At 31.4% G+C, this 26,588-nt stretch overlaps 2 protein-coding genes across 2 annotated transcripts; both read right to left on the minus strand.

The window, feature by feature from the left end:
• Nucleotides 1-1,104: 1,104 nt before the first annotated feature.
• LOC139484914 (uncharacterized) lies at nucleotides 1,105-5,509 on the minus strand. The gene is made up of 2 exons (XM_071268959.1): nucleotides 3,456-5,509; nucleotides 1,105-2,168 (listed from the first exon to the last, which is right to left on the minus strand). The coding sequence occupies exon 1, from the start codon at nucleotides 5,187-5,189 to the stop codon at nucleotides 4,200-4,202; it is 990 nt and encodes a 329-aa protein (XP_071125060.1). The 5' UTR covers nucleotides 5,190-5,509; the 3' UTR covers nucleotides 1,105-2,168; nucleotides 3,456-4,199.
• Nucleotides 5,510-5,976: 467 nt separating this feature from the next.
• Nucleotides 5,977-13,559, minus strand: LOC139483964 (uncharacterized). The gene is made up of 8 exons (XM_071267683.1): nucleotides 13,484-13,559; nucleotides 12,877-13,140; nucleotides 12,104-12,253; nucleotides 11,278-11,467; nucleotides 8,744-10,028; nucleotides 8,154-8,375; nucleotides 6,977-7,072; nucleotides 5,977-6,330 (listed from the first exon to the last, which is right to left on the minus strand). The coding sequence occupies exons 2-8, from the start codon at nucleotides 13,001-13,003 to the stop codon at nucleotides 5,977-5,979; spliced, it is 2,424 nt and encodes an 807-aa protein (XP_071123784.1). The 5' UTR covers nucleotides 13,004-13,140; nucleotides 13,484-13,559.
• Nucleotides 13,560-26,588: the final 13,029 nt, after the last annotated feature.

Here is a 26,588-nt window from a genome sequence, read left to right on the forward strand (position 1 = left end):
ACTGTGTCTTTTTCGTGTATGAACCATATATAGGGTATATACCCATCGAATAAATGTGTCTCATTGGTGTATGACCGTTATATAGGGTTTATACCTATAGAATACATTTGTCTCATTGGTGTAAGAACGATTTATAGGGTTGATACCCATCGAATAAATGTGTCTCATTCATGTATGAAAGTTTTAAAGGGTTTATTATCATCGAATAACTGTGTCTCATTGGTGTATGACCGTTATATAGGGTTTATACCCATCGAATAACTGTGTCCTATTGGTGCATGACCGTTATAAAGGGTTTATACCTATAGAATAAATGTGTCTCATTGGTTAATGTACGTTATTTAGGGTTTATACCCATCGACTAACTGTGTCTCATTGGTATATGAACAATATGTAGGGTTTATACCCATCGAATAACTGTGTCTCATTGGTGTGTGTACGTTATTTAGGGTTTGTACCCATTGAATTACGGTGTCTCATTGATGTATAACGGTTTTTATGGATAAACATCGAATAACTGGGTCTCAATGGTATTTGAACGTTATGCAAGGTTTATACCTATTGAATAACTATCTCATATAGCAATTAAAACGTCTGAATTCAAGTACTTTCTTGTCCATCATACAAAATTTACACCTGCAAACAGCATTTTAAAGAAAAAAAAGTTGAATCAGTCATCAGTTCATTTACTTTTCATTTGATGTCTATGAAGCACTCAAAGGCAAAACATCATCAGTAAATAGATATATATGCAATATGTAAATATATCCTGTAATGCACAATAAGTTTGTTTAGTACAACCATCACCAGTGTTCTTCAAATCATTTTGATTTCTGTCCCACATCTTTCGAGTCCGTTGAAAAATCTTTTGAACATACTTTTTACATGTATTCCAGTAGAACTATTTATCTTCTTTTCTTCCATTTACCTATTACTTGGCATCAACCTTTGACTGCCCTGGTTTATTGTTTGTTTTAAAATATGTGAGACTGGTAAATAATATTAACTGACCAAACTACCACACCTTTTTGTCTCATACCAAATCTCATTCTTAATTGGCAACACTATTAGACAGTTATACTGACAAAGATACAATAAAAACGATAAGCATAAATAAAGTTTATTGGAGAATGAAATATGTATACATCAATTTATAGGCTTACAAATGTAACTGCACATCAAGAAAATTCCATACCTTGGTTCTTTTTATTGTATTTTCTTTTAAATAAAATAAAAAAACAACATTTATATAAATATGCTGTTATAAAAAAAACTGTATTTGACTCATCATGCCTCTAGTGTGAATAATGAAAGAGGACAATGTTATTTAACTGCCAAAAACCCAGGTGACGTCTATTTATAAAGCTTTATGAAAAATATCCTCGATACATGTTTTCTGTTTTGAACTAGTTTTCAGTGCCTTCGTCTTCCTCCTACATTGCTACTCTTTTGTCATTTGTAAGTTGTTTTCGGGGCTTTGTTCCAATACAATGGGTCATACAATGTTCAACTGATATTTAGTTGTAACATCAAAGTCTAATGTTGTCAGGTTAAGGGAAGGATTGCACGCTCACAACCACTTGAACTCCAAATCAATCTGTAATAAAATTCCAATATAGAGGGCCTGTATTCCATAGATTGGAATTGGTTGCCATCTAAGAATACGTCTCATTGGCAATCATACCACATTTCCTTTTTTTTCAAATTAGGCATAAACCTCAAAGATAGATATTTAATAACACTGTGCAGCTTGATAGTACAGCCAAATTGTATTCCAGGAAGCGGATACCTGACAATGGTAACTGGTTTATAACTTTTTTTTTTACATATAATCTAAATCTTTCAGAGGATGATAAAGTACAAATTCATCAAGTTTGGTAATGAGAACATTCCAAAATACTTATTGAAGCCCATAAAAAAATAATTCATTTAAGATCATAGAAATGTACGATTACAGTCATGAGTCTGATACATAAAATTTGAAGACTCAAAAATGATAATTAAAATTGTTCTTATTTACAATATAGTATATGAACAAGTAATAATGAATAGAACTGCAAGTCATTTGTGCAAATTAATGACAATAACAACAATGAAATTGTCAGTCAATTTAAAAACATTATATCTCCTTGACAGACAACAGCTTCTTTCATCTTCTTGACCACATCCTGATAAAAGAATAAACAAACAAAACATTAAGAAAACATTCGACAATTTACTGAATTTATGAGCACAACTTTTTTTTAAATTAGATGTTTTCATTAAATGAATGTACATATTGATTGATATATTTTTGTTTAGAAGCAGTCAAAATAGCTATGCAACTCCTTCTGGTTTTTTTTTATAAAATTTATGCCTTTATTAGTATAAATTTCTCACATTTCGTAGTATAGGGAGATATTATTGTATATACTAAAAAAAATTATACCGTACTAGCGTAGTAGTTTTATAAGTTCACGTCACTAGGTATTGGACATGTGACTAACTTTATAGTGGGGAAATTTTTTCCAATAGATGATCACTTTCTAACCCGCTGCAGGGCAACATTCAAGTTCCATTCATATTATGAATATACTTTTGGTACATGCATTTATATATTTTTCAAAAACAATACACGTCCAAGTATGTCTTGTCAGATGACTTTATGCATGAGGTCGGATCCATGTTTCCAGTTTATTCCACTATTGGGTTTGTTTGGTTGTACCTGGAAGGTCGTTTATGATCGATTTATTCAGTTATTCAGTTTACATTCATGTCAACCATATTATAGCTCTTGCCAGTACAAGGTTTACTTTTTCTAGATAAGTTGTACCTAATAGTATATTTTTTCGTTTTTGTCATCAGGAGTAATTGTGGTTTTTGCTTTTTTCATATGGTTATATATATATATATATATATATATATATATATATACAACTCGTCTAAACATCAACCCAACAATGTTAGATCTGTAAATTTGCTTTCGCAAATTTTTGGTTCTTCCCTCGCTGGGATTCGAACCCATATATATATATTAAGACACATGGATGTAATTATCTAATAAATTCTGTTGTCCACTATGCTTGCTGGGCTATCTGCAACACTTTATATATTGTATTCATTTATGCCTTATAATAGATATGAGCTTATGGGTATACTATATATCATAAAATAGATGTACAACTAAACAGGTAAATTAGTGTAAAAGTTAATTCATGTACGTAAACGATGTATATTCTAGGAAAGTACAGATATCTTAAATAAGGATTTCATGTTGAAAGGTAATTTTGTATACAGTTTGTACATCTTTAATCTAAATCAATGTTAAGACATCATGGTCTTGACAAGTCCAAGATGGATGAAAGCCATTCACAATACAGCATTCATAAATAGTTCTTGCCTTTCTATTAATAGTTATATACTCTAAATCTGTACACATTTAAAAAAAACTTGGATGAATAGTTCAATTTATATACCTTTAAGAATTCATTGATAGTTCTCTGGTTCTTCTGACCTGAAAAAGAACAAACAAACAACAGAGCCAGTATACATTTAAAATGGAAATGATTTAAGTCACTCAACATCAAAACAAGAACAATTTTCTTCGTTAACCATGATGCAATCATGAAGAGATTAAGCATACTTAATTTTTTCTCTCAGTTTTTGGGGTGTTGTTAGGTGTCCCTTATTGACTGTTACCACATACTTCTCTGTATTCAAATTTCTGTCAGAAAAAAACTGAAATTCAGAATTTATTTGGAAGCATCATATTGAAAAAAAAATTGACATTTATTTAACAAACTGTTCTCAAAATCAATACAGATCTTTGTCACATTATATTTGAAGAATCATCCCCATTTAATATTTTTTCTCTCATATTTATTTAAAAATAATTCTTTGTTATGACAATATACTTTTCTACTTAACCTTTTGTTTATCCTCACTGCTTACAAACCAATATGCCATGAATGAAAATGCACATACTGTACCATATATTTTTTGTTCACACCATAGAATGTACTTTATTTTTTTTCTTCTTATTGTTGAAGGCCATATGGTGGAATATAATTGCTAACATGCACAGCTCTTGGACTTTGGTTGATAGCTTTTTCATTGGCAATCATACCAATTCTCATTATTTTTATATTGTCTGAATTCAAAGGAAAACAAACTTGTATAAATGACCAGATTAGGTGTATCTAATATTTGTTGTTGTCAATTCAGGCTAAATATGCAGCTGCTATATCACATCTCTGTTCAAATGACGAGCGTTTCATTTCACACCACTGATGAATCATGTATTGAAGGTAAAAGCAAAATTTTCCCAATGACATAGATCTGGCAGAATATTTGATTTTCTGAATGAATGAGTTGAACTGCTCACATATTTCCGTGTTCAAGCCCTGCAATGGACAAATTCTCTGGGATTTGTAGCAGAAAGGACATTTGTGACTGTAGCCATGAAATAAATCGTGCCAAAATCGGGTATTCTCCCAGAAACCAGGTTCCCTGTTCAGACAGTACTCCTCAAACTGACATGAAAAATCATAAAATACCTCTTCTGGAGCATGTTCTAAGTATGAATAGGCAGAAGAGAAAGGGTCTTTCCTCCCTTCAGATCCTGGAATGATATGAAAACCATAACAATGACCATAGTGCTTAGGGTCAAACCAAAGAAATAAGTAGGTAGTACCACGTCTGGAGACCTCGGGGTATATCTTATTACACTGCTCATCAGACCTAGTAGGTGGGTCATCATAATTCTTTGAATGTGCATTTTCATTCATGGTATAAATTGGAATGTCTCTAAGCTTCTCTCCACTGGGTGTAAAGTAGTAAGCTGCACCATATCTTTCAGGATTGTACGTAGATGGCTGACGGACTGCAGGAGCTGGATCTTTATTCTTTTCTCTTATACGTTGGATTCTTAGGACAAGATACTGAAATAAAGAAATAACATCAGAAAATGACTGTTCATAAGGTAAAGCAGCATATAAAGTATCACGAATTTCTGGAGAAAAATCAGATATCAAATTTATTCTGTGGTTTTGTGTAGATGTTCTCAATTCCAACAAAATAGAATCCAAAAGATCTGTGTAGCGAAAAGGAATCAATGATGACAAAGAATGATTTGTTGACAAAAACTTGAATATTACTGCTAATTTTTTCTGTACGGACTCATGATACTCATTACATACAAATTTGCGCATGATGTTTGAACACTGACCAGAAACTGTTTCAATAAGGAGTGTATTTCTAATGAGTTCTTCTTCAAATTCTAATGTCTGATTTAATTGTCCAAGTGCTTTTTTTGATGTGTATGCAAGGTGATCTCTGCATTTTCTTATTATAGCATCCGGTTGTTCTTCGCTATTGAAATTCAAGAAACAACGATCATTTCTTCTGTGACATGGGTCAATTTTTTCTGTTGAAGTTGGTTTTTCTATTGGATCTGTATCTGCATTTTAAAAGCTAATACCAATTTTAGTGCCATCACATGCTAAGAATTTTGGGTTGTATTTGCAGATACATAGATGCCAACCCCCTTTTGACACAATCAGTAACAAACTATCAAATTTTCCATATTTTTGAAAAGTTTTCAGTAATCATTCATAAACGTGCATTTACCAATAAAAATTACTGACGAGTGGTTGCACAGTGATGTACACTAAAATTTGTCATTTAACATGTTGTCTGTAGTATGTATTCCATTCATTGATTGTTCAGATGTTCTCGACTCAAACATTTTTGTTTTGTCAAGGAGAAGTAGAGAAAGGGGGAAAGCTACTTAATAAAATGCAAGTTTGCCTCTTCGGAAGTCAGTTAGTTACCCAACAATAGGTTGATAACTCCCGAGAAACCGGAAGCATTACATTGGCGTTTCCTAAATACTGGACCAAGACGGAAAAGTAATGATAAAAATCCGCGTTTTACAAAATTGAACATCGATGATTGGGAATCCGTAACTATACTACTTTGACCGTAATAGCGTAGTTTTTATCGCAAAATCGGAAAAACTACGGAAAAATCGTAATGGTTGGCATCTAGGTAGATAGAACAAGGCTTTCTGAAATCAGTCTTGAATTTACTACTCCATGAAAACCACCAAGCAATGAATGTTTGAGGGGACATAAATTTAGCTGAATTAAGAAAATTTCTCCTGTATTTTTTGCTCATGATTTTGCAATATGCACTGAAAGTGACATGAGTGTTCAATGCATGATCTACAAAATCCCAGCCAATCTCATCTCCTGCAGCAGTTTCCTTTGAAAGAAAATGGAGGCTGTCTGAAGATCCACCATATTGAACTTGGCACTCTGCATTTGCTGCCAAGCAATTCCTACCAAGTACCTGAAAAAGAAGGAAAAGCAAATTGCATTTTTCTTCTAAATAGTTTAAGCCAAAATATAGATTTAATCTGTTTCTGATTCATCAGGGAATTCAAGTATCTGTATATTATTTCTACATCAGTTGAATAGGAAATATACTGTTTAAAATAAAGTATCATAACTTTTGATTTAACTATGTTCATACTAATAATTGCATAAAAGAAATAGTGAATTTATACAGGTAAGGGTCATATAAAATATTTCTTGGAATCGATTGTTAGGAGCATTTTGTCGGATAAACTCGTTTTTTTAAAATGAAATTTTGTAGGTCTGAACACTACCTGCACTACACATTCATTTACAAACACTTTAAAACAAAATAAACAATTTTTAATTACTTTGTATAGGGCCCACACTGGAATTTAAAAATTGAGAAATGAATAACCTCACTGGATCTGCACTATTAATTGTTTGTCTCATCAATGATATGAATGATATTAAGAAAAACAATGAGATAGGCAAATTATAAAAATTAAATTGAAAATTGTAGTATCTACAAAAATTTTAAGTCTTTTTAATTTCATTAAACTTGTTTATAATTAAAAATAAATGAAAGCACACATAGTTCTTAAATTTAAAATGGCTCAAGACTTAGAAAACATTCTCACTTCAAATCTAGCTGGTCCGTTAGTCAAATACACCACTGTCCTGTACTTCACCTCGGTCAATGCCCCGTTTGGATGGTCATCATCAGAGTAGCCGGCCTTTAATTAAAAGCATTTTATTAGACATGAAAACACTAAGCAGAAAAATAAAAAAATATAAAATGTTGAGATATTCATGCAATCTGACATTATAGATTTTTTTATTTAAAACTGTCAAAGGTTCAATCTAATAACTGTTATTTACTAATTTTTACAATGCAACTCATTACCTTTTAAATAATTTGGCGAGATATTTCATTCTAAAATCTAAATAACATGTAAATATTTTGCCATAGAAGCTGAGTTAGTTAAGATACTCTTAAACAATAATGTATATCTAGTCTGTCTATATCATGTTTATAACAATTACAAGTCAGGCATACTGCACTGGTTATTAGAATTTCGGATACACCAAACCAGGCACTTTATATTTGAGAAACAGGCTATAAAATTGAGAATGGAAATGGGGAATGTGTCAAAGAGACAACAACCCGACCAAATAAAAAACAACAGCAGAGGCTCACCAACAGGTCTTCAATTTAGCGAGAAATTCCTGCACCCGGAGGCGTCCTTCAGCTGGCCCCTAAACAAATATATACTAGTCCAGTGATAATATACATGCCCTTAATTTTAGAACCATTCATATATTTTTGTATTATTCAAAATTATCAGTAAATTGTATGTTCTACAAGGATCACCAATCCTTCACCTTTCATCTGATACCTTAATTACATAAATTTATTCTACACAAGTTTTACCTTTCTCTGTAGAAACTATTTTGTTTTAAATATGTACTACTTTCCAGTATGTCCTTTTTTGACCATGACTGATTAGGATGTGTTACAACTAATCATTTTTTCAAAGAATTCCTTTCAAGCCAGTGCTAGGGGCCATCTTCAACTTGCATTGAGGTGATCTTTTTTTGTTTTTTTTTGTTAATTTGTGTTGAAGGCCTCACTGGTCCTTTCAGATAAAGAACAGCAATAATAGTACCGTTTTTTTGATGTGTACTGGATTTTTTTGGTCATGGATGAAAACCCATCATTCTTTGTTTTCCAATTTTGTTATATTTTGCACTAATATAATTTGTGACATTTAGCGCAGAATTTTGTAGTAGAAATTTAATAGAGAAAAAAATTACCCCACAAAGACATCCATCTTCTAATACAGGAGGAAAGAGTACAAGTGGATTGTTTCCGGTCAAATACCCTTTAGTGTCTCGAACAACTCCTTCTGCACCATCAAATACAGCTAATCTTTTTTTAATTGCTCGTTGTAAGGCTGGATCATCTTCCTCCTTGGGTCTGTGCTCACTCAAACTTGGGAAATCCCAAAGTCCTGTTGCCGGATTAAAAAAATTTGTCTGAAAACAAAATGTGAACATATTTAATAAATATAACATAACAGACAAAATAAAGTATGTAGCACTATATGAAAAAACTGACATCATGATGTGAATTATTTCTTCCATATTTTTTTTAGATTAACCTTTTTAGTCAGGTAAAATCATACTTTATGGGCAATTGTATCAGTTATTGTATTTATGTTCATTTAAAAACGATTTTTGGTCCATCAAGGAAATGTTTGTGTTGTAGGCATTTAGTTGGTAATTGCATGTTATTTCCAACGTTGGCAAATTCAATTTGATTAAAAGTTTGAGTGAACGGTGTTATTCTTGTCTATTAATTAGATATATCTGCTTTGGTTTAATGATTGTAGTTTGTAACTTACCCTCTTTGTTTGAGTAGTTTCTGGTTGAAAAGTATCCTCCAAATCATTCTCATCTTCCTCATTATCAATAAATGCTTCCTCATCTTCATCTTCAATGTCTTCTTCAATATCATTACCATTCATCCATAAATTTTTGTGGTCTTTCATTGCCTGCAGATGAGGACAAACATTACTTGTTTCGCACAAGTATATGACTTTACGAGTAGAAAAACTGTAAATGGCACTACATTCACCAGACTGGCATGATACACGGTTTCTGGAAACATTCACAAACTTACAATCTTTACTACTGTTTGGTACAACTGAAAATTTTTTTGTTCGAAGAGAAGACAGAAGTAAAATTACAGGCTTTTGTAAAGCAGCCAAAGATAACATTATACTTTTCTGAGATTTTGTTGGTGATGTAAAAACTTCTGTGCTGAAGTAGATGGGATAATCAGGTTCAATAATTTCTTTGAAATACCTTATATGGCAGCATTTGATGTTAATAGAATCTATTTCTGTGTCAGGCTGTTCATCTAATGTTGCGAGCTGTAATAAAGTTGCAAAGAGTGTATATGTGCAATGGTATACGTTGACATTCCCAACATTTCTCCTTGTCATGTGAACAAAAGATGACTCCATTAAACATCCAGTGGTCATGTTGACGTCATTCAAACAGAGGACATCGATATCTGATTCGTGAACACGCCAAAATAAACCTCCAGTTTCAGTTTGTGCTGTTTTATACTTTTCATACAAGGAATTGTCTGAAGCCCTGTTGTGTGTTGTAAAGAGAGGATTAACAGTTCGAAGGTTTCTTAAAATATCCTCTTCATTTAAAGCTTTGCGTTTAGGTCTTACTTGTCTCGGAGTAGAATTTTGCATATTTTCCCCAATGTTGATGTTGTCGTCATTGATGTTCTGGCGCGAATTTGCTGGGGAAGACTCTGGGTTACGAAATTTGTCAACTAATCTAAAAATAGCAGAGTAGTTGGATTCTCTGTGATGGTAAAGTATTAGATTACGAAGAGAAGCAGGCTTATATTTCTCAGTAGAATCGCGGATAGATAACATTCTACCATAGCCAACATGAGCATGGGTTCCCTCATTCCAATAGTGGTCATTTGGTAGGCAGGAAATAATTTTGCACTGGTCATATAATGTGTATTTTGAGCTGGATGGTGGATCAAAAATAAATTTAAATTCTGGATTCTCAACAGGGACTCCTTTAGAACGGTAGTTATGTATGGTATTTTCCCATATATGGAGAATAGGATGAAAGACTCCTGAGGCTTCGAGAAATCTACAAAAGAAATATTTAGTTTCAATCATATTACGGTAGATATGTTTTAGGTTAAAATTTCATACAACTGAAAATATAATATTCTACAAATATAATATTTAATATATGAAATAATATAACTGTAAAGTATCTTTTTTTTAACATGTTAAACTGGTCTCAAAGATTCTCCTTTAATAGCATATATATATCAAAAACAAATACATTAAATATTTTTTTCTTATCTGATAAACAACTAGAGGCTCACCTTGGTCTATGTGAATACTAAACAAAGGACACAGATGGATTCAAGACAAAATTGTGGTTTGGTGATGGTGATGTGTTTGTAGATCTTACTTAACTGAACATTCTTGCTGCTTACAATTATCCCTATCTATAATGAACTTGACCCAGTAGTTACAGTGGAAAATGTTAGTAAAATTTTACAAATTTTGTGAAACTGTTAAAAAAAAATGACTATATAAAGGGCAATAACTCCTTAGGGGTCAATTGACCATTTTGGTCATGTTGACTTCTTTTTAGGTCTTACTTTGCTGTACATTATTGCTGTTTACAGTTTATCTCTATCTATAATAATATTCAAGATAATAACCAAAAACAGCAAAATTTCCTTAAAATTACCAATTCAGGGGCAGCAACCCTTCGGGCCAGGTGCGCTAAAAATGTATTTACATTTCTTTTTGATGTTCATTTTTCTTAAACTTGCATTATATTTTTCAGAACAATTAAACATATTAATAAACAATGTTAAAAGCTATTCCACAATAGGAGAGAAAACAGCTTAAATTACATAATTAGTAAAATAGAATGTTTGAGGACAAAAATACACCTTCTCATATTTTGCTATTGTCTGCATGCTGTGGTTCTTATCATTGTGTATGAGTATCACAAGAATTGGATGAGTAAAACTTAAGTTAGAGAATGCAGAAATAAAAATTGGGATGGATGGATGGACTGTAAAAGGTAACACACAATGCTTCTTTCACCCTAAAGCAGGGGCATAACAAAAGTATGGTAAGTATATCATGTATATAGATTCAAAGTGTCATTTTTTTTTTCAATTATACAATAAACTTTTTAACCAATAATATTTTTCTTCAATTACTCCTGCAATAAAATAAATAAATACATAGTTGAAAATTTCAAACTGAATAAAAAGATAAATTTATATCTAATTTTAACAAGTATTCCTTAGAGAAAAACTAAGAACATTAATTGATACAAGTTTCAATTCTGAAGATTTCAATTATACCTGGCTTTTTGAGTATTGTTTTCTTTGTGCGAGTTATGTTTGATAACATTTACCACGGTTCCTAGTAACTGGCAGGATTCTGTTGAGGTTTGCGCCTTTGCCATCAACTTTCTGTGTGAATTAAGAATACTGGTTTTATTTCTTTCAAGAAGGTTGACGTATCGTCTTCCAGTATCTGAACCAGGATTACCTACAATAATAAACAATAATCTCATTCTTTGAAACTAACATTATAAAATTATGGTGTAACTGCTGTTGAGGACAGAATAGTGTTTTTGAATGAGAATATTATCTAGAAAAAATACACTAGAGAAATATCTCTTATCAGATGATTGATTGCTGTTGTTGACTCGCCCTAATTAGCTTTAACATGTAGGTCCAGGTTAAACATACCTTGCTGGGTTCAAACTTACAACCTCAATGTTGACAGGATAATTATCACATTAAATCACTAAACTGCTGAAGCTCCCATTTTACAAAATTCAAATTGGAGCATGCATATGCAGACTATTCTTAATAACTTAAATCACAATCCTCTTTAAACATAGAAAAAATTAATTATTGGAAGCAGCTTATAAATCATATCATTTGTATTATAAAAAGCTCGAAGTTTTTTATGTGCTGTTCATATATAATTATGTATGTCTGTTTATGTTTTACTTGCTTATGGCTTTATTTTTTTATTTATCATAAATTGTCTTCTATGTTTCATCTTTCTCCATAGTTTGGTACCATCTATGAAGCTTATCAATTTTGAGGCTGAACATGGAATTATGACCAATGCAGTTGTCTTTATTCAGTGTATATTTTAAAATAGTAAACTTGCTTAAAGAATGATGACTTCTTTTTCTTTCTAACTTAAGGGTGTATCTTCTGTGGTACTGCTTTATATCATCTTGAGTGGAAACTTGCAACCAAACCAGTTTTGTCATATCCAAACGATGTTCCTCAAAATAATTTTTAAGCTGAGACATTCCTAGTGACAAAAAATAAGAAACTTATTTCTGTAAATGTTACAACAATGAATAAATATATTTTTTTTCACAAATTGAAATAATGCTAAATGTTACTGATTGGACAAATTTATCTTAACACTATGCAGAATTTGTAAAAAAAAAAAAAAAGATATTCATCAGTTTTATTCACTATTAACTTTTTTTCTAGATTTCCTTATTCACAATCACGGTATGTTAACAGGACCTGTTATAAAACTGCATGATGTGTTAACATTTTTAGAGGCATTGAATTGTATAATGTTGATAGTGAAAACTGCTCTAGAACTGATATAAATGAGTTTCCTTCAAAAATATAAATACCTGAAAAACATGATAATCATGGGTTGTATGGCTAAGAACCATGATTAATCATATGATAAATAGTTTATACTTTAAGGAATGTTTAATTCCTTATTTTTTTTAGATTAATTGCACACCTTACTCAAATAATGTTATAACATAGACATATTACAAATATGAAAACAATGTAAAAAAGTAAAAAAAAACTCAATGGGAAAAAACTAAGGACAATTGTCATGATTGTGTAGATCACTGTGTATGAATTTACATGGTACATGTAGATATGAACAATAATGAAACATACCCTCAGATAAGAAATATCCCTGAAGAACTCCACTTTCAAAAAATCTACAGTAGTAAACATCATCAAGCTTGAAGAAGGAGCAGTAAAACTCTCCATCAGTAAGGGAGGGTGATGACAGATCTAACATGGTTTTCTCTAACTGAAATAAAAACGGTGTTTCTGGTGAAGTGAAGTCAGCAGCGGCCAAAGATTCAGAACATTTTCCTTCTAGATACACAGCTCTTGAGGCAATTTCTAGATTCTTCTTTAAGCTGACTTTCCATTCTACAATGAATTTTGATTTATACAGTTTACTTATTCATTTTAACAATATATTTTTTACCTAGAAGCAACATGAATTTCATTTAAAAAATGTAAAGATTTTTGCAATAATAAAACCATTTAAAATAAATGAAAGATGATATGTTTGTTAACCTTATATCATGTAGAACATTGACATGTCAGTTAGATAAGTTTTTGTGCTGATTTTACTCAGAAAATGTATTGTTTATCTTTTTGTTTCAAGTTTAATAAATATATAGTAATGCTATCAATATAAAAAAAAACAATTAAAAATACTGCACATACATGACATATATTTCTACAATTTATGTTATTCATGAATTACCTCTGTCTTCCAACTGTTGCAAAACTGAAGATGATGGACATGCTAATTCTGGTCTAGTTGAGTGTACTCCAAAAGTTTCCCATCAAGTAAACAAAAAATAAATTAAAAATGAAAATTTTCTTACTACATGTTACTGTGTATAATTTCAGCTTACGCCCCAAAAGGTAATAAGCATTTGTTATATGCCACATAATAACTTATCATAGCCAAGCTGCTGACATTTTTCACTATCTACTAAATAAAGAACTAGAATGAAGCCTTAGTAAGGTGTGACTCATAATATTTTTAGAAAGGCACTTGGGTTTAATTGATTACTGCATAGATGCCAACCCCCTTTTGACACAATCAGTAACAAACTATCAAATTTTCCGTATTTTTGAAAAGTTTTCAGTAATCATTCATAAACGTGCATTTACCAATAAAAATTACTGACGAGTGGTTGCACAGTGATGTACACTAAAATTTGTCATTTAACATGTTGTCTGTAGTATGTATTCCATTCATTGATTGTTCAGATGTTCTCGACTCAAACATTTTTGTTTTGTCAAGGAGAAGTAGAGAAAGGGGGAAAGCTACTTAATAAAATGCAAGTTTGCCTCTTCGGAAGTCAGTTAGTTACCCAACAATAGGTTGATAACTCCCGAGAAACCGGAAGCATTACATTGGCGTTTCCTAAATACTGGACCAGGACGGAAAAGTAATGATAAAAATCCGCGTTTTACAAAATTGAACATCGATGATTGGGAATCCGTAACTATACTACTTTGACCGTAATAGCGTAGTTTTTATCGCAAAATCGGAAAAACTACGGAAAAATCGTAATGGTTGGCATCTATGTTACTGATTATACATGGACACATGCAAGTAACTGATCTTTAGATAAAATTAAAATTAATCAAACAGAAGCACAAGTTTTTTTAGATGAAATACAGAAAATGTTCCTCTGCACACGCACCTGTACATCATTTTATTGTTCAACTGATAGGAATTCAAGAAAGAACCCATTAGATCTTGATGAAACTTTAAGAAAACTTTGAAAACCACAGTTAATTGTTTCTCCTTGTCAACGTATATTTGTTCCGCCTAACAGAAGTTCCACTGGAAACTTTGTTATAAACAATGTCATAATACCTATTCCTGTTGGAACAAATATTCTATACCATTTATTCCGTTAGGAACATATACTGTAATATTTATTCCTGTGGAAATAATATTCCAGAATATTTCTTCCTTTTGGAACTTATATTATGAAGGAACTTCTATTCCGTGACATCCTAAGCAAAGGGTTAGGAATTACTAGAATTTAGGCAGGACCCCATTGGAAATTTAGTGTTCCCTTTTTCAGTCAGATTGATGCAAAATATTTAAACTTCATTATCATGATTATAATAAATTAAAAGATATGATTGCGGAAAGATAGATATGGTGGTGTTATAATTCCTCTAATGTCTATATGTTTAGTATTGTTAAAAACTCCATTTTAACAAAAAAACAATATTTCAACCAGATTTGCTATTTTCCCAACTATCATGTGTATGCAAATAAACAAATGATCTTAAAAGGAAGGGGAATGTAGCACTCATTTTAAGCTTATTAGATGAAGCTGAGAAGCAGGTATTCAATCCTGACTGTTGCCTTTTCCCACTTCCCACTTTAGTTAATACATATGTATATATAGAATAACCATACATTGTCTCGAAATATCAATGTTATTTGTAAAAGGCTTAGAAACAGGTAGAAAGCGAGGCTGTGCCAAGCATTTCTAGCTGTTTCGAGCCAATACAAATAACTTTTTATATTTAGAGACAATGTATGGTTATTCTTTATACTGCAACTCTTATGACTGTTCTAAGGGAGCTACCATTTGATATTTATGGGGGGGCTAGGATGAAAAATTTTGTCCTGCTTTTTTTTTTTAGTTGTAATCCCTGTCCTGCCTTTTTATTTTTTACTCTATTCGGTCCTGCCTTTTTTTTTACTAGTTTATCCGGACTTTTTTTTACACAAATTGTCATCCTGCCTTTTTTTTTTACCAAGTTGCTCATCCTGCCTTTTTTTTTACTCAAAACTCCTGTCCTGCCTATTTTTTTCAAATTTCATCCTAGCCCCCCCATAAAAATCAAATGGTAGCTCCCTAAATGAAGTATTAAGGGTAAAAACCATCATTTCTTTATTTTGAGCAGAAGACATCAAATTTCCGCGAACCTGTATGTTTTATTGACGTCATAAATAAAACTCTACGGAAACGCATTGTCAACGTCATAAAAAAGGCACTGACTGTATATATCACATATGAATATACGGTCAATGCAATTTGACTGCTCAAATAGCACAGCTGCAGTATATATATAAAAAATAATATTGATAAAATATTTTATAAAATTTCAATGTCAATGAATGTTATGATTTCTTCAGAAAATTTCAAAAAAAATATCAGAACAGTAAATAGAAATAGTAAATAATGCCCCCGAGGTCATATGTTATAGGACTATTGTGGAAGGTGTCTCATTTATGGCCATCATAACACATCTTCTTTTTTATATACACCATAGGGAGAAGTGGAGGGTCGTGTCATGTTTTTTTAAACTCTATTTTCCAAATCAGGAACCTGATGTTAGTTGGTTGGTTGTCGTCTGTTGATGTGGTTTAGTAGTGATTCAGGTTTTTTATAATTAGGTTTCCAAGTTTGAATCAATGTCTTTATAGCTTGCTGTTCAGTGTTAGCCAGGTCTCTGTGTCGAAACCTTTACCTTTAATCTGTAATTGTTTACTTTTACAAATTGTGACTTTGATGGAAAGTTGTCTCATTGGCACTCATACCATATCTTCTTACACCTATCTATATCTATCTATTTCTTTTAAAAGCATTTGTGTGTGACAACTGCTAAGGAGGTATTTCCCTGCCTTGCCAAGTAAACATTTTCCTTATTTTTTTTTTACATCCAATAACAAAGGGAAATAATCCAAATCATCAAAATTACGGGTTAACTCGGCCCAGGACCAACTCGAACCACGACAAGACAAAACAGCACACTCAAAATCATGTCACAAAAAATAAAATGAAAATATAAAATAATATGGAAATGCCGACTTACCTACCCTAAATTTTTTTTAAAGCATGTAACCTTAACAGACATAATATATATATTTTTTGGCCTAATAATAAAAAAATGTTTTTTTTATAAATTATTTACAAACTAAAAAAAACAAACTTTTTGTCACCTGTCATGCTTGCATAAAACATATATGATATTAAAGTTGGGTCTAAAAAAACACACATTGGCGGCAATGGCCTTGTTTATACATGTAAATAAATACAACCATTAAACCATTCTAATGTATCGAGAATTGGTACTTACAGAACATTAGTTATTTCTAGACTATTCTGCAGAATATTATTCCTGAAGATGTTTGAACCAATAGTTTGTGAAGTTAGCGGTCAGTGTAACAAGTTGCCAAGTTGTATTTTGCCAATGTATGAAAGAATTTTTTAATCTGGACTAGCTAGAAGGATAAATTCTGGATTTCTTTGCAAATTGAAAAATCATATTCAGTTTAATATGTTTAAACATTTTCCACAATTGTTTACTGCATGTTGTAGCAGATTATTCATCTTGTACTGTGAAAGCTCATTAATTTTTAGCTTTAGTCTTACCGAATCTAGGTTATTCTCTTTTTTCAGTAATCCCCCCCCCCCCCCCCCCCCCCCCCAAATCCTAATTTGTAATAAATTTCCATTGTTTGTTGTTTTTTTAATGTAGTGTTCCCAAGTTCTTGTCAAGATTAAAGTTATCAGGTCATGCCAGTGTATGCTTTCGTTTATGCCCAGAACGACTTTTTTGTAACTTTAGTTTGTCATATATCAGTATATGAATGCACGTGCGGAGCGTGGGACCTTATTAAACCTGGGTATATATGAAACCTCCAAAGGTTAATAATTAGAAATTACTTTTGTAATAGGTATGACTAGCTATTGACGAGTATTGTACGCACATCTTCGGTTGGGCCTCGATGTTTTTTTTAAAGGGGGAGGGTCGATGTTATGGAGTTGAAAACCCGCAAGACACACTGTTAAAGCACTTTTTGCTGCATTCAGTTGGCAAGCTAACTTACTTTCACTAAATTACTCATAATCCTGCTAAAAATATTCTAATAATTAAATAAAATCAACTATAGAATTGTTGTGACCCCTTTGTGAAGCAACAATGGCCGACAAAGATGCTCTGCAGCAGTAGCTATATCACATGATTCAAGCAACCAATGGGACGTACAGCACCAGACTTTTTTGTAATATATGATATGATTGGTTCCTACGTTTTGGTAGGTAAATACTATGTTAGGTCTGTTTCAGAGCTGCACGATTACATTTGTTGAAAATCAAGAGCACTAATTTATCTTGCTTGTATGCTTATAGATACCCTATAGCAGCTACATTCCAATTTTGTTTACTGCGTTGTATCAGTTCTTCCTTCCATGATAACTCCACGATCTTCTAGGCGTTTACCGTACAATTTAGCGTGATCTGCGAGCTTGGAGACTGGTACAATACTTCTTCCGGACCGTGTGCCATCAATGTATTTCATTATTTAGAAAAGCACAACTCCAAGGAGAAACGATTCCTTGCTTTCTTTTTGTGTCTTTTATTCTGCCTATTTTCTATCTTGTCAAGTTTCATCAATCACCAAGCATGATACTAATGATTTGGCATCTCCAGCTCTTACTTTGGCTAAAGGAATATGTCTTGTAGTACAAGTGCACAGTCATGTCCTATTTTTGTCGATTTGAAAATGTCGATGTATCATGAAGATTTTCAGACACATCACCACAGAAAAAAAAAATACATTGCAGGCATTGTTCTTTTCTATCCAGTTCCACTTTACAGTGTCTGGTTACTTATTGTTTCCTTTCAATTGGCAACTGATCTTCAACATCAAACGTATGTTTTCCCTTTTGCTGATGAAATATTTTGAGGTCTGAAAATTTGTTTGACAAGGTTTGTGTGCCATTTTGCCTTGTGATTCTGGAGTGCGTCTGCAGTTCAATAGCCGTCATTCAACTGTTTCGAATTGAGCCAAAGGAAAACCAATTCAAGACCCAACATCTTCGTATGCTTGCATCAAAAGAGTGATTGTCAGCTCAAACGTCTATGAATGTTCTGTTTGTATCCTTACACGTCCTCTCTTGCCGTTTAACACATTCCTCCCAGTCTAATTGCCCATTATGTTTTTCTTATATCTAGTTACAGTGTTTTCAAAATCTATAATTTTGATCTTTTCCAAAAAAAAAACTTTCGGTCATAAATTATATAATATATACGTAATTTCTGTTTAAAAAAGAAGTTATTTAGGCAAACGTCTAAGTAACAGAAATTTTGATACTGATATCTTAATTTTGTAAACAAAACGCATGCTTTATCTGGCCTCTTTGTGAATATTCAATATAAATTAGTAAAAAAAGTATGAATGCAAACAGTGAATTAATAAGATTAGCGAATAATGATAAATTAGAAATTCATGTTTTTAAAATGGCCATCATTCAAGATGACTACCGAAATATCAATATATATGAAGTCCTCAGATGACAGTCCTTGTCAATTGTCATGACTTTACCATATGACTATATAATAATTTCCTTAACTTATAAGTCAAAGTGAACACGGTTACTAAGGAATTGCAAATGTGTATAGGCAGTATTAAGTTGTACTACTCTATGTTAATGTGGAAGACAATGTGATAGAATTATGATAAACAGAGTGTGGTTTGACAAAACATGTACATGTACATTTCATTTATTGTTAGATATTGTTAATGTCAATTGAGAACATTTGAGCAGTTGATGTTCTTATAACATTACTTTTATGATATAAAATTTATTATGTCTGAAATCAAGGTTTTTGAAAGTTGTTTCAAATGAACAATATCAACAAAACGAATTATCCAGTTAATGAGTAATCAGCCAACTGTTATAAACGACAGGTATGCACATATTTTCTTACTTTATTTATACGTATAAATAAAATTCTCCTGTTATTCTATGTTGGAAAAGCGGTTGCACGAATATTGCTTTCAGAGTAATAGTTTATTTTATGATCCTCTTCGTGTCTGCGTTTAAATGGTTTGGTACCTGCTACAAAACAGAAAAATAACTCGGGAGAGGAGTTAGACTAGCTTTTTGTCCTGTTTATATAGCTCAAACAAATACATTTGTATATATCTTCCACAATGCATTTTTTTTCAATTATATCGAATAATGACTGCATATTTTGGCTTAAAAAAAGAAAGATTTTTTAAGATGGCCGCCATTCAATTCATGATTTTCTATTATTAATCTATTGAGATCAAACGGCCGCCACTTCCGCCAATTTCGATTTTTAGATTGGGTTCATAGCTAAAAATGTTGTCCATGACATATACTACTACTATGCCAAATTTCATGCTTTTACCACAATCTGAGCAATTTTGTCAAACATCTGCACAAATCGATTGGACTATGAGGAACCTCTAAATCAAAGTAAATAAACTTATATTAGAAAAAGAAGGTTTTCAATTATCTAAACTGGTGGTCGCACATGTTTTTGATAGAAAGTTTGTAAACATCTTCAAACGATTATAACACTTATGAACTTCAGTAGTCCTAATTTTTTTTATCTTCTAAAGGTAGGCTGAAACCTAAATACTTGAATGCCTTGGATGTAAAAATACATGATCCAAATAGATGAAAACCTTCCCAAGAAAAACTTAAGATTGCGCTAGCCGCAATCATCATCAGTTGATAATTGTGTTATTACTTTACATAATATAAAGTAGGTATAATAAAAGTTTTGATATCTTGGAATTTAGTAATAATTGCACTGTTATATCAGTTGGTCATCCGAATATTGAAATAAACAACCATTCTGTCTACAAAGGAATTAATGAATGCAACCTAAAAGAGGGACGAAAGATACCAAAGGGACAGTAAAACTCATAATTCGAAAATAAACTGACAAAGCCATGGCTAAAAAAAGCCAAAAAAAAAATCCAGACAAACAATAGAATACATGACACAACATAAAAAATAAAGAATAAACAACACCAAACCCAACAGACATTACACTTAAAAATGTAGTTTTAAATTATGTCATAGTACAATAATTCAATACATTACATGTTTTTGTCAATGATTCAAACTTCACTAAAATTGCATAAATTGGCATAATTTAATTCTAGTGATCAACTTAAGTAGAATTTATTTTACAATTACCGAAATGTATTGATTTTTGCCATTTAAAAGTATAAACAAAATGTCTCGGAATAGCGTGTATATTTTCCGTTTAGGTAAGCCATTCCTAGTTTGAAACTTAAAAACAGTTTTAAACAGACATATATATTCAAAATAAACAACAACACCACATGCGAGCAAAAACCTTTACATGAATTAGAGCCATGTGTAAGGTTTCTGTATAAGACTATTTTCACCGTAAAGTATGTAACAAAAATGTTGTTACATAATCCTTTAATAGCATATCATAGACAAGGTATCGGATAAAGAAACTGATCCCAGATTTGTATTAGCTTGTCATCTTAAATTAATGTTTCGGTCTATGATTCAGTTATACATTTTATATAAGTGTATCCATATAATTAATTATAAACACGAACCTGTAATTCAGGTGTTATCTTCTGTTGCTGTATTTAATATTTTTTTGGTTCATTTTACTGTATATAATTCAGTCCGTTAGTTCTCTCCTTTGAATTATTTTACATGTCATATCGGAAATTTTATAGCACAAAATATGGTATAAGTTTTACTCATTGTTAAAGGCCGTACGGTGACCTGAAGTTTACTTCCGAGTCCTTTGGTCTCTTTTAAAGAGTTATCTCGTTGGAATTCAAACAACAGTTTCTTATTTTTATATTTGAATACAAATTCACGCAACGAGCTGAATTTGTATGGCTCCATCGGTAGGCGATAGAAGCGTTATAAGGTCTATTAGCCTATCCTTCCATTCGTCCAACTTAGTCTCTTCTGCCGCAGCTCTAACAAAACTATTCTTACGCAAATGTTATGAACATGCAAAATGCTAACAACCAAAATTTCCTGACTGAGATCGGATTTTGCCAATGGGTCACTTATCGTTAAAGAGTTATGTCTCTTTATAACTTAAAAAATTGCAAATGTTTTCGTTTTTGAACTGTTGATTAAGTTGGCTTCATGCAAAAATTTGTAAAATACAAAATCCTAATATACTAACAGTGACATCGTATGCTCTCAAATGTATTTTCACGTATTTAATCAAAGCCTTGGCAGATGCATTCATATCCCAAGAAATATTCTTCCCTAATTTTTATCCAAAAAAGCCCTATCCACAGGAACATATTTTGACACACCAGGAAACATTATTGTGAGTCTTAAATTGTGCGTGATTCGAAGAGAGTCAGCAAATGAAATGTTTTGTCTAAAACATGGCATCAGTGACTTCATAATTAAACAGTTGTAATGCCAAATAAAATACGATGTTCAAGAATATCAAAAAACAGAAAATACAAAAAGACTGTGCCAATGTGACTATGTATATTGGTAGAAAAATCATTTCTGGCAAATTAATTAGAAAATAAGAGTTCATTTCCTTATTTCGAAAAAAATAACGTAATTTTCCGCACCGGAATTTTTTTTTTTCTCAACATAACTGTAAAATACATTGTAATAAGTGTAGTGGAATGATATTGGTAAGAAATATACTGATTGATGATATTTCGTATTAATGATGTATATGTATAGTGGCATTTATGGACATGAGTACGCCTTAAAGTTCTGGAAGTGTACTATAATAGTTGCTAAAACTTTTAAGTTGATTTAAATTTTATTATTTAAAAGTTAAATAAAAGCTACCAATTAATAAATCATACTATACTTTAACGGTTTTATCGACACACATGTTTAAATCGTGTGGAAGTTTATATATCTTTGAAGTTAAATTTTATTCCACCATACGATTTTTTAATACATAAAAATGTCAAAAAATCAAATCATGTTTCGTATTTCATTGATATGTCCCTTCCTCATTTATTTATGAAATTTTAAAATCGGTAAACTACTGTACTCCTTATTTCTACAATGCACTATATAACTTTATATATATATATGTGTGTGTATAGAAAACAGAGAAACTTATTATTAAATTATAAAATTATCTTATATTGGAAGCAGAAAAGATTTTGCTGTCTTCTTTGTTTTTTTTATTACCAGCACTACGATGCATCGACATTGGATGATTAATGACATTTTATTGTTTAATTTTATAAATTATGAAGATAAAAAAAAAAACAAAAAAAAAACAACAACAGTACATTTATTTTGTTTTTGTTATCTCCTTAACAGACAGTCCTTATACCATTAAATATGATTGTATTTTCTGATATGTGTGACAGAAAGATCCCTGTAACGTGTACAATTATGCTATGTTTTCCGATTAACTCTGTTTCTTCCGGTTAATGATAGTAAGTTTCGAGAGTTATAACTATAATATAACACCCCAAGCTAAGAATGCCAAACGACCAAAGCCAACGGAACGACTACAAACGTCAGATATTTCTAGTGTTATCACTAGCAAAACCTCAAAATTGAATGGCAGTTTTGTATAGTTAACATTTATCACTCAACCAGACTTAATTATTTAACATGAAAATATGTATGATCCTACAGCAAAACCTGTGTAATTAAATTGAAACATCCATACAAAAAGGCAAAAAAATCTACTAAAGACGTCAATAAAAATGTTTTTGTAGTCAATATAAGTTCAATGTAGTATTATACAGTAAAACACAATGACATATGTTATAAAGCAGAGAAATAAGTGTTTATATACATGTACGTGTATGCGTTATATAAAGTAATTACTGAAGAATATGTAAACGGGACTAACAAAATGATGGAGTAAACATCTATATAAAATTAAATACAAGAGATTTGGACTGCAATTTAGTAGTAATCGGTTGACATAGCATAACTCTACAGATTTCATTGACAAACTGAACTTGTTCAAAATAAGATGAAACTAGGTCTAAACTTATCATCTTTCTGTGATTTAGTGGTATTGATATTTTTTTGGTTTATACAATATTTGTTAAAGACAGGTATTTGTAAGTTTTAAACCATATATTGAAATGATGTAATTGAATCCTAGTACATTAGAATAGTATGTGGCCACGTAATCAAGCTAGATGGCTATATATTACAAAAAATGTCTGCTGAATATTGCATGATATAGCCTTTTTATAAATTAACTTCAATAACTTTAAAATTAGTATATGAAATTGCAAACTTACAAGTGACTTCTTTGATTATATAACATGTATAATATAAAAATGGCTATTTATATTTATATTTGAATAGTTCCTTTCAGATAAATTAAATGTCTGCTTTAAATGCAAATTTATTTACAATTAAGATCGGTCTGAATATTGAACGCAGTAATAACAACTTAATTTAAAAGGGTTATTGAATCACTGAAAATACATGTGGTTTAAATGGAAAATCAAAACGTTTAAATTTTTAATGCAGTATACTTTTATATTAGTATGTATAAGATTGACTATCATTATTATGATTAATGTGTAGTTAAGGGCAACAATTTTACTATCCTTCAAATACACAGCCCACATCTCGACGTATCACCGTAACTGAACAAGTTATGAATTCAACTAGACCAATGTTTACTCCTACTCCTAAACAACTTGTTTGGTAGGAAAAGAAGCAAATGGTAAACGTTACATGACAACAGGGAGAGAGTTATATCATCTGATCTGATGAAGCATCTATCATCACTGTCATCGACCCTGGTGGTATTAAAATCTTATTAAATCCAGGCCGAAACCAGTAAGTCATACTCACGTTGCGTCTATTTAAGATAATGCCCTCATAGCATAACACATATACAATACCCTTTTGTATTTCATCTTATGATTGTTTTTGCTACATTTGGAATATTGTTCTGCGGTAGGTATTGACACAAAATTATAAAAACGTTAATTATAAAAAAAAACTTCGATAAAATGTATGATCATTTCATTAACAAGTTATTATTAGGACATTGCATTTGCCTCCTACCCTCATTAAAAACGTTAATATATATATATGACTTATCACTTATATTTAATTGTTGTAGAAGAAACGACAATTGATAACAGGATGATGGCAATAATTTAACTAAAGTGAAATAAATTTAATTATACAATTTTTTAAATAATTATTATTACTGTACGGCTTTTAAAAATATTTGGAATATTAGAAAATTACCTTTATTTGAAAGGTTTAAAAATTGTTAACATTATTAAAAGGGATATAAGCTTTCAAAGTCGTGATCACCAAATGTGTGACTTAAATTCTCATATTTGATTAATGTCATAGTAAAAATGAATACACCAGTTAAGAAAAGTACAAAAGAAACAGTTAACCAGACATTGTTAAACTTGTTTCGATATTCCGATTTTTAAAATGTTTGAAACAGAAAAAAAGTAATCTATTGTTTTGTCTAAATCGCGCTGGTTTCTCTATAGGCACACAAGTAGTTTTGAATGGTGATTGATATAAATTTTACATAAATTCAGAGATAGACAAAGCTATACAGTACCTGAAATGTATTTGGTACTGTCCACTAATACGGGAATATGTATCGACGAATTGGAGTTCGGCTAAGCAATAATACAATAGCAGTTCATTTATCATGCTTGTTGTACAATGTATTATTAAAGATTTTCTTTATAGCCAAACTTAAACATCAATATATATTAAACGTATTGAACTTTTTTTTACATGAATTATGCCGTTAGTTTTCTCATTTGAATTGTTTTACATTTATCTTTTGGGGCCTTTTATAGCTGACTACGCGGTATGGGCTTTGCTCATTGTTGAAGACCGTACGATGACTTATAGTTGCTAATGTGTGTGTCATTTGGCCTCTTGTGGAGAGTTGTTTCATTAGCAATCATACCATATCTTCTTTTTCATATTGTTATCTATTCGTTTGATGTGTTTTTAGGATTTTTATTTTGCAGCTATAGTGTCTGTAGTATACGGATGGTCTACGCGCCGTTTGAGCTTACAACACGACGGGTGCCAGGAGCAGGAGCAGGATCTGCTTACCCTTCCGGAGCACCTGAGATCACCCCAAGATTTTGGTGGGGATCGTGTTGCTTAGTCTTCAGTGTTCTATGTTGCGTCTTCTGTATTATTATTTGTCTGTTTGTCTTTTTATTTTTAGCCATGGCGTTGTCAGATTATTTTCTATCTATGAGTTTGACTCTCCCTCTGGGATCTTTCGTCTCTCTTGAATATCACTTTTATATATTTCGTCTTTGTAAAGAAAACAGACATATAACCAATTTTTATCAGTATTTGAATGCCTTATGATAGAAATAATACATTCCAGCAACACTAAAATCATACAAGCAAAAGTATAATATTATATCTTAGGAGATACATTTTATAAATCAATTTATGCGAAATGGGGAAATTATGTCATTATACCAAAGTATTACATGCATATATATTGTTTATCAAATAGTATTTTTAAAGTATTTAAACCTATCCATATTGGCCTTGGCAATCCTAGTTAGAAACATTATTGAATTATATGTTCAGATAAATATCGTGCAAAATTGAATATGCTTTCAAGCATGAAACATTCCAAATAGATCGATTTCGTCCTTCAATAGTATAGGAAAATATTCTTGTGGTAAACTTGTACATGTTCGTGATTGTGAATCATTATCCGTTTTGCAACAAATAAACAGATTCAAAACAAACAATAAACATTTTAAATATTCACAGAGGAGCCTAACACCGATACATGAATCGGAGTTACATGTACGTGTTATATTTCCAAATAAAACTATCTTTTTTATTCGAAATATTCAAATATATTTTCCATAACAATCTGATGTATATATCATGGCTAAGGTATTTTGGACAGACATCAAGACAAAATATGTTTTGGCTTGTCCTATCGTAATCATGTCCGTTATAAGTCGTATTTGGATCAAATTTAAAAGAACTTTTGGTTTGCGATGATCTTCATGAGAACTGTTTTGACACAAGTGCCTCTGAGTCTGACAGAGACGAGACG

Source organism: Mytilus edulis, chromosome 8, assembly GCF_963676685.1.
Source record: "Mytilus edulis chromosome 8, xbMytEdul2.2, whole genome shotgun sequence".
NCBI classification, from domain to species: Eukaryota; Metazoa; Mollusca; class Bivalvia; order Mytilida; family Mytilidae; genus Mytilus; species Mytilus edulis.

Bases quoted from the DNA above. Each gene is read 5' to 3' on its own strand.
- LOC139483964 (XM_071267683.1), bottom strand. From the start codon at position 13,003: ATGTTAGATCTGTCATCACCCTCCCTTACTGATGGAGAGTTTTACTGC. The intron at 11,468-12,103 runs GCAAGTTTACTA...TTATTATTGTAG, and splicing joins AAGAAGTCATCATTCTTTAA to GTAATCCTGGTTCAGATACT. The intron at 6,331-6,976 runs GTGAGAATGTTT...CTTCTTTTTCAG, and splicing joins ACGGACCAGCTAGATTTGAA to GTACTTGGTAGGAATTGCTT.
- LOC139484914 (XM_071268959.1), bottom strand. From the start codon at position 5,189: ATGCGCAAATTTGTATGTAATGAGTATCATGAGTCCGTACAGAAAAAA.